Consider the following 9,123-nt stretch of genomic DNA (forward strand, 5'->3'; position numbering starts at 1 on the left):
TGTGAGATAACAGTTCCCAGGAACAATTCTTTCCCCCGGTTTGAAGAGGGAAACATTCTGTGGTCAGGATAGGAACCACACCATTTAGACAGTGAAACCCAAGAGGAAAGACTAAACTCCCTTTAGAAATTGGACCCCAGTGCTTCAGGAACAGGCCCAGTGCCCATGCACTTGAGAGGAAAATGCATCATCTCCCTTCTGGCAGAGCCCTCCTGCATCCTGCAGGTTTTGACACTTCCAGCAGAGATCTCCTGTGTGGGCTGGCTTTCACTGCAAGATCTAAACAGCTTCTCCTTTCTCTGTTTCTGCTTTTTTTCTAGGACTTTTGGAGATGTTTACAGAGCACTTGACAGTGCCACAGGAGGAGAGGTAAATGTCACCAGCCCCTGCAGGCTCTGCTGCACTCGAGGGCTTTCCCCTCTGGTGTGAGCTGTGGCTGGAGCTTTGGGCAGAGCTGTGCTGAAAAGGCACGAGAAGCACAGACTGGTGCCAGCCCACAGAACACATTTGGGACTTTGTCCTCCTCAGCTGCCGGAAGGAAGGCACGGAGGGCAGCGGTTCCTTTCAGAGAAGGACGCGCTCACTCACTCTCCATTGCTAAAACAAAGGTGGTGCCTGCGAGCACCTCACTGCTCTTTGGGGCTACAGCTTCAGAGTCCTGAATTCTCATTTCTGGCTGCCAGCAAATCCATCTGAAAGTTACTGGTAGTTCCTAAGCCACCTGCAGTGCTGCACTTGGGAACTGCACGTAGGGAGAGATCTGCAAGGCGTCCCTGAAAGCCCTAAGCCCTGCCCATATCACAAGATGTATCCACAGAGTATTAAGGCATGGATTCCTTCTTCTGAGTCCCAACCAAAGCAGCAGAGAGTGCGGTCAGAGGTTTGTGGGGGATAACTGAGACACCGTTGTTACCAAGTGGTCAAGGCCAAATGTCAGTGGCCCCACGTGTCCTGTAACTGTCTCCCAAGGGAGCAGAGAAATGGGCTGTTGGAATGTCAGTTCCTGATTACTGCAGTGCCTAATCACAAGGCAGTTTGGCACAGCTCAGCTGTGTCATTGCAAAATCACTCGCTCCACATGCCTTGTGGTCTCGTGCCACCAACCCCTCAAGTTACTGATTTTCAATGTCATTTTAGGTGGCAATAAAAAAAATAAATCTTCAAGGAGTGAGGAGGAAGGAGCTAACCTTTAATGAAATAATGATCATGAAGAAGTATAGGAGTCCCAATGTTGTGAATTATTTAGACAGGTGAGAGGTCATGGTCTTATCCCATGGATGTGTATTTACATATCGCAAACATGGAAGGTTAAAAACCCACTTTGGTCAGTGGCAGCAAGTAAAGCTGTTAATTTTTATTTATTCATATTTCTCTACTCATCTCCAATGGATGAGAAGAGAGTGCATCTTGTCTGCATGAGTCTTCCCTGGCACACCTAGTTTGATAATTACTCCAAAATTATTCAAAACCTGGATCAGCTATATCTTCCTAACTCAATAGCCTCAAAGTTCACTGCCTCCACATTTATTTGGGATTGATTTTTTAAAGTTTCTTAAGTGCAGATGAACCATCCTACAGTGGATTTCCCTTGGATTGTTGCCCCTCTTTGCCATTGCTATGCATGCCAGGAAGACTAGGTGCCTATTTCCAGAAACACCATGCCTGGCATGTTTTTTATCTGGGCTGTTTCTAAACTGCTCTTTTCATTTGCTGCCCATCTAAGACATCTCCTTTTTCACAGATGTGTCTTTCTCTTTGAGACACTGGACAGATTGCAAATAATGCACAGTCAAGAGGGAATGTCCATTCCTTTGATTCTGTCCTTGTCACAAAGGCATCTGGAAATAAGAAACCTGGAAGCAAAAAACCAATGTAGCCATGCATGTTCATCTTTACCCCCTTGTTTCCTTCTTTCAGCTACCTTCTGGGCGAGGAACTCTTGCTGGTTATAGAGTACATGGATGGAGGTGTCCTGAGCGACATCGTCAGCCAGACCTGCCTGTCTGAAGATGAGATGGCAGCCATCAGTCGGGAGGTCAGCAATGCCATCTGTGTTTCCAAGGGCTTGGGCAGGATTGTCTGGGAAACAGGGGCTCAGAACAGGAGAGGTTTCCTGTGCCGAGCTTTGTTTCTGTGTTGCTGGTATGCTATGGGCAAGTAAAAGCATCTCAAGTGAAAGGCCTGCCAGTGCCCCTGCACTCCCTGTACTCAGTGCCAGTACTCTTATCTCCTGCTGTTGTATTCTCGCTCTGTCTCTTGTATTTGTATTTGCTGTTCTCCACCTTGCCTCTCTAAATGTTTGCCTGGAGTCTGTCTTCACTGCATTCCTTGCCTGTAAAAGCAAAGGTGCTGGTGGCAGGATTTGAAACAAAGAGCAAAGAAAGAAGAGAGAGACTCGTTTCTCTCAGTGCTCAGCTAAAAAGGATAGGAGTGCAGCCAGAATGCTCTTTGCTTCTGAGCACATGCGCTGCAGCAGGAGCCATCCTGGCTGGTTGGCAGGGGACAGCCTACAACAGCAGGTGCTGTTGCTCTTTCAAAAGCTGATGTGCCTTTCCTCGGAAAGGTCCTGCTCTGCAAGTGTTGGAGCAGCAAGCTCTTCCTCTCAGTGGCCATGACTGTTCTGCCATTACTCCCCATTCCCCTGGAGAGGGAATCTTTTAGATTCTTTGTTTCCTTTCTTGTGTGATGAAAACACATCACTCATTTTTGCCCTTCTGTTTCTGTTTTCTCGCTCAGTGCCTGCAAGGACTGGATTTTCTTCATTCAAACGATGTGATCCATCGAGACATGAAGAGTGACAACATCCTTCTCAGAACGGACGGTTCTGTCAAACTGGGTCAGTATATTCTTGGTCAGGTGCAGCATTCCAGGGATGTGGGTGTGGGGCTGCTTGGCGTGACTGCCAGCTCCCCAAAAATGGTGCTGGTGGCAGTGCAGGGACCCCTGCTGCGAGCTGAGGGCACAGCTGCAACGTGCACAGAGGTAGAAGGAGCCACAAGCAGTCAAGAGTGGCCTTGCTCTGTGTGGGTCCCTTCCAGAGGGAGGGAGTTACAAGTCTAAAGTTTCCAAAGAACAAAAGCCACTGCTAGAGGCAGTGTAAAACATGGGGGGATTTTTAAAGTCGCCAACGCCAGGAGATTCAACAGAGCAATTTCAAACTTCTACTGGGGAATTCTTTTGCTTGCTTTCCTAATTGCACAGAATTCAGATAAAACCAGTATTTTGTTTTCTCCTCAGCTGATTTTGGCCTCGCTACTCAGCTCAGCCCTGAGCAGAGCAGACGGTGCTCGGTAACCGGGACTCCTTGGTGGATGGCGCCTGAAGTGGTGACAGGTCAACCATATGGCCCCAAAGTGGACATATGGTCTTTTGGAATTGTGGGAATTGAAATGATAGAACAAGAACCTCCTTACTTGGGCGAAAGTTCTGGCACGGTAAGGAGCAAATACTCACTGATCCCACTGTCTTTCTCACCTGTCCCATGTCCTGTGTGCCACTGGACAAAATCCCATTGCCATCTGCTGGAACTACTTCCACCAAGGTCCCCTCCTACAAATGTCCATGCAACACATCAGCATCTGCTGGACTTCTGCTTGCATCAGTGGGGGAACTCAAGCCTTACCACATGCAAACAAACTCCAAACAAACTCCATTCTCACTCAACACTTTCCTTTGGGTTAGTGGTTCCAGTTCTTTTGTCTGTGTAGATGGCCTTAATAACAGGGAAAAAGCATCTTAAAAGTGTTGTTATCTTTCCAGAAATGAAGGAAGGAAACCCAAACCCAAAAAAGTTTCTAAAACTGTGGTCTTTAGAGAGGAACCTAACCCTGTGTGCAGTTTCTTCTCACTGGAAAACATGGGCATGAGGGTGTAATGCACAGAGTCTCTTCTGCTTCTTGTGCAGTGCTGCTGAAACACTCAGTGACCGTGTTTCTCTCCTAGCCCAAGCAACATTCTGCACGTCACCAAGCCAGAGCCTGGTGATGTGGAGAGCCTGCCAAAAGCTCCTGTTTGTTTCCTGGCACTTTCTGGTATGGGCCTACCATTAATGCATTGACTTGAGCAGCCAAATGACTAGAGGGTGTCCATAGGGATGGAACCTCTCCTTCTTCTGACCTAGACAATTTTTCTTTGGCTGCAAAAATGGGAAGCTGAAATTTTCAGACTGCTGAGAGACAGAGCTGCAAGTGGCTCCTGCGTGCCCAAGCAGGCATTTTCATCCCAATACATTTGTGCAGGCATCTTAATGTGTCTGTGTTGAAGAGGAGATTGTAAATGTTTGTTTTCCTACCTGGGTATTAACTGATGGATTTCCTTTCTTTTCTTCCAATACCCATTGTTTTCAAGAACAGCACAAAAAGCTTGATGAGTTTTGTTCTAGGGCACGTGCGCTTAAAGGACCAACAAGCACTGCAGAGATGCCTTTCATGTAGTAACCCTTGAAATTAGTTAGTATAGCAAAGTCCCTCTTCCAAAAACCATCTCAAGCTGGCATGAATCCTCAGAGAAGCTAATGTCCTTTTGCTGATGTAGTTCCCACTAACTAGGTCAGGCAATGAAATCAGCTGCCAAGGCAAGATCTGCAGGATGGTGGAAAAGCTGTGGCTGCATTGGGGTTTGGGTTTTTGGTTGGTAAAGGAAAGTCACATCTGGGTCTGTGCCAGGGCAGAAACTGCCACTGAAGAACAGAGGTTAAACAAAGGGATCTGGGAGAGCCTTAGAGATGTGAAAGCAGGAGGTGGAGCCTGGTGTCTCCTTTCTCTCCAGGCTACATACCTGATAGCCACAGTAGGGACTCCACAGCTGCGGCAGCCCAAGCTCCTCTCGGCTTTGCTGCGTGACTTCCTGAGCTGCTGCCTGCAGACAGACGAGGAGCAGCGCTGGTCTGCCAAGGAGCTCCTGCAGGTAAAATGTGAAGGGGCTGCAGGTGAAACAGGCTCTGAGGGATGGGCTCCTCCTCCACTCAAGCCCAAGGCAGCAGATGAGCCCCCTTCCTCCTCACCTCCACTCTTGCTGCTCTTCAAATGAAAATGGTGAGGAATCCTAGACTGGGCTGGGCTGGCAGGGCCCTGTAAATGTCCTCTGGTGCAAGTGTCCTGCAATGAGCAGGGACATCTCTAAAGAGATCGGGTTGCTCAGAGCCCGTTGCCACCGGAGCCGGAATGATTGCAGGGATGGGGCACCTACAAGCTCTTGGGGCAAGCTGTGCCAGGGTGGCACCATGCTCTGAGCAAACAAGTTCTTCCTTAGACCTACTCTGATTAGATGCCCTTAGTGTTTAAAAATATTTGTCCATATCCTATTGTAACTGGCCCTGTTAAAAAAGATGTCCCGCACTTTCTTCAAAGCCACTGTGAAGTCTTGGAAAGTGGCAATAAAGTTTCCCTGGGGCCTGTCCTTCACAAAACTGAATAACTCCAGCTCCCTCTGCATTTCCTGTGAGGAGAGGTGCTCTGTCCTCTGACTGTGTCTGTTGCCCTCTTTTGTGATTTGGTGGAGTATTCAGTTTTATCTAATGGCAAAAAAATTGAAGTAGAGCAACGCAGGGTACAGAGACATGAAATGGTGGTGGAGGAACCCAAGGAAGCCAGTCCCAGCCTAGGGGTCAGAGATTTGGCTGTGGGCAGGAGGGGCTGTGGGGGGCTCACTGTGAGCCTCTGAGGGACCCTGGTTGGTGCCCCCCAGCCCACCCTCAGAGGTTTCTGCCATGCAAACAGGGACAGCTGGGAGGGACTTGTCCCAGCCCCATCTGCTGCCTGGCACGCCCAAGCAGACGGGAACTGTGCCAGGGTTACTGGCAGGTTGTGTGGCAGAGAGGGAACTGCAGGGCCCAGTGCCACTGGGCTGGCCCTGCTGGGAAGGAAGGTGCCATCCAGCACACGAGGGGCAGGGCATGGAAAGGCAGACACTGCTTTCAGTCCCTGTGGGAATCAGCACAGTGCCTGTCTTTCAAAGGCAGGGATCTATGTGAGTCATTGGAGTTTCATGAAAGGAAGAAAACTCTGGGACAGAAAGCACCATTTGTAGAGCACTGGAAGGGCAAAAATCCCAGCATGATGAAGACATCACAATAAACCGATGAGTGGGATTCTGGGCCAGGTTTGCCTGTGATGGCAAGGTCTTGCACATTGGGGATGACTGGCGAGCAGATGGTCCCATTGCTCCTCTTTCTGGGTCTTTCCAGGAACTTGATGTATCCTGATTGAGTCCCTGAAGCAATGAGCTTGGAAAGTAATGGTTCACTGTTCTTTGTTGTATTTTTTTTTCCGGTGGACAGCATCCATTTGTAACTTCAGCCAAGCCACCATTCATCCTGGCACAAGTCATCAACTCAGTGAAGAAGACGAATAACCCTAACCCTAAACTCTAAACCTAAAACCTAACCCTAACCTTAAATGCTAACCCAAACCCTAGCCCTATCCCAATCTCTATCCCTTACCTTTTCCCTTACCCTTTCCCTAACCCCAACCCTAAGCCTAAGCTAAAGCCTAAACCTAAACCCAAACCTGAACCTAAATCTAAGCCTAAGCCTAAGCCTAAACCTTAGACTAAGCCTAAGCCTAAGCCTAAGCCTAAGCCTAACCCTAACCCTAGGAGACGAGAACATAGCAATCATCTCAAGATGTTATCTCTGTTACCAATTTAGAGTAGCATTGTAGAGTAGGGTTGCTAAAGAGATTTGTAGCATAGAATTATAGATTAGAGTTGTAATTAATAAAGTTTCTGAAACATCAACTCACTTGGAAGATTCTCCTCCTTCTGACCCCTTCAGAAAATTCCACATTTTTTTCTGAATTACCAATTGTTTTTTATTGGTACTAAGTCACACATATGGCTTTTTTTGAATGGTTTCATAAGTGAGGAGGGCTCTTTTTCATTCATCCTCTCCAGACCGCACTGCCTTTGGAATATGACCCACTGGCTGGTTATGGCACAGCTGAGGTATTTCTAGTTGAGGCAGAAAGGGCAATGGCATTTGAAGGCAAAACCAAAGGAAGAATGAGGCAGCCCAAACACCCTGTGCAGATGCAGGCCTTCAGCTGTGACTGGAGAGCATTGGGGTTCCTGCCACTTGGATTTGTATCCCTAAATGCAATAATCTCTTTGGCTGGAGGAGAGCCTTGCTCAAGTGAGAAAGCAGAAAGATCAGAGAGGGTGCTCGGGAAGGTCTCCTGTGGCGCAGAGCTGTCAGCGCCTGTGAGGTGAGAGCGGGCCCGGCCTTGCCTGGGCTGGAGCCCCAGCAGAGCCCCGACAGAGGCCGGAGCAGCCTGAGCCCCGGCAGAGGCAGGCTGGAAGGAGGCCCTTGGAGCTGCAAGAGGCAGCAGGTGGGCCCTGGGTGCCTCTTGCTGGGAGCGGGCGAATCCTCCGCTCTCAGAGCCCAGGTGGCAGCTGGCTGCTGCCGAGGGGAAGCGCAGCCGTGCTGGGCACAGCCCGGCCTGGGGGCCATGGCCGTCTGGAGTGTGCCCAGGAGCAGAGAAAGGCAAAGGGCAGCCGCGGGCCGCTGGGCTGGCTGAGGATTCCTCCTCTTCTGCCGGCTGCCCTGCAACTCCTGGCAAAGGCCAGCAGTGTGTGCAGCACTCTGGGCACTGGGGCAGGGAGCCGGGCTGCTCGGCAGGCTGGAGCACAGGGCAGCTCCTTCAGGCCCGGCACTTGTGCCAGGGAAGCGAGGCCAGCGTGAGGCAGGGACAGCTTGGCAGGGCCCATCTGCAGGAGCCAGCGCCTCACGCAGCTCTGGGAGGAAGCGCCTGCAACCCTGCAGTTTTGCACTGAGCCAGAGCAAAGGTGTGAGATGCAGAGTGTTTGGCAGAAATATTCAGGCCCACCAGGCCAGCCTGCTTTGGGCTCTGTGGTGCACAGCAAGCTCTGTGCAATGCAGCTCTGAGCTGCTGGGAGAGAGGCAGTCGGGGATGTGCCTGAGGTGAGTCAAGGGCTTAGCTGGAAATGTAATGAGGAAAATTGAAAAGTGCAGATGGGTCGAGGGCCCAGCTGGGAATAGAATTGGGATAGTAGAAGATTGCATATTTTAGTTAAGATTTTAAAATGAGATAAGAAGCTAAGTTAGTAATACAGGTAGCAGAAATCATGTGCCTTAGTTAAAGAGTACCAAATATATTAGGAACATAAAGCTAGGAGTGACAGGGATAGAGGAAGCAATTGTGAAGAAGCTGAGACCATAGAAAGACCTTGCCTTAAGAATAATTGAACAGTTAGGAGAGGCTTGGACCATGAGCAGCAGGTCAAAAGGTCTTGCCAACTGGCCACGGCAGGAGAGTTCACCATGAGGAAGACTGCTTTCTTCCTCCCATACAACCACTCCCTCATTTCAAAATCCCACCAATCCAGTTAAGGGAATGCAATTGTGCAGCTGTAATAGATATTCAGCTGATAAAAATGCGAAGCAGGCAGGTAATAATTATGTATTATGGGTCCTTAGAAACCTAATGTAAAACCTTTTCTGTAGAAATAGATAGCCGGAGTCTGCAACTCCTTGCACATGTCTCTGGAAACTAGTTCACATGTGACCACGGCTGCAATAAATACCCTTCTTTTCTGCTATAATTAGTTGAAGAGTCATCTGTCCGTGCTTCAAGGGTTATGCTGGAGTAGTGAACTGATTTGGATGGGAGCAGAAGAGTTTCAGCAGGCAATTTTTGGAAGAGATGGAAGGCTCTTGTGACTGAAGGGAAAGCCATTTGGAATGGAGAAATGATCCCAAAGTCCATCCAATTGTATCTTTGTGTCTGAATTGAAATCAGAATGATTATAGATAGCTTCATGCAATTTGTCTGCAAATTTATCAAAGTCTTCATTCTTTCTTTGACAAATCTGTGTAAAAGACATAGTGTGTAACTTATCTGGAAGTGCAAGAAATGCATTACATGCTAGTTGTTGCCTCATCTGTAAGACTTGATCAATGCTCCTAGCCTGGGCAGTGGCAGTAGCCCCGGGCCCTTTGCCAAGTAACTGTTGTGCTGTTAAACCATACAGAGGATCACCCTGCACTCTAGCTCTTGCAGCTTCTTGAGCACACTTTTCCTCCCAGCTTTTATGAAACATCACCTGCTGATGGGGTGGCATTCTAAGACTTATTAGGGTATACTTATCAGCTGGAATTAATGCGTT

At 48.8% G+C, this 9,123-nt stretch overlaps 1 protein-coding gene across 1 annotated transcript; it reads left to right on the plus strand.

Moving 5' to 3' along the window:
- Positions 1-2,565: 2,565 nt before the first annotated feature.
- LOC134429288 (serine/threonine-protein kinase PAK 1-like) lies at positions 2,566-6,735 on the plus strand. Its single transcript, XM_063176418.1, has 4 exons — positions 2,566-2,836; positions 3,238-3,434; positions 4,768-4,905; positions 6,278-6,735. The coding sequence occupies exons 1-4, from the start codon at positions 2,686-2,688 to the stop codon at positions 6,368-6,370; spliced, it is 579 nt and encodes a 192-aa protein (XP_063032488.1). The 5' UTR covers positions 2,566-2,685; the 3' UTR covers positions 6,371-6,735.
- Positions 6,736-9,123: the final 2,388 nt, after the last annotated feature.

Source organism: Melospiza melodia, chromosome 25 (genome assembly GCF_035770615.1).
Source record: "Melospiza melodia melodia isolate bMelMel2 chromosome 25, bMelMel2.pri, whole genome shotgun sequence".
NCBI lineage: Eukaryota > Metazoa > Chordata > Aves > Passeriformes > Passerellidae > Melospiza > Melospiza melodia.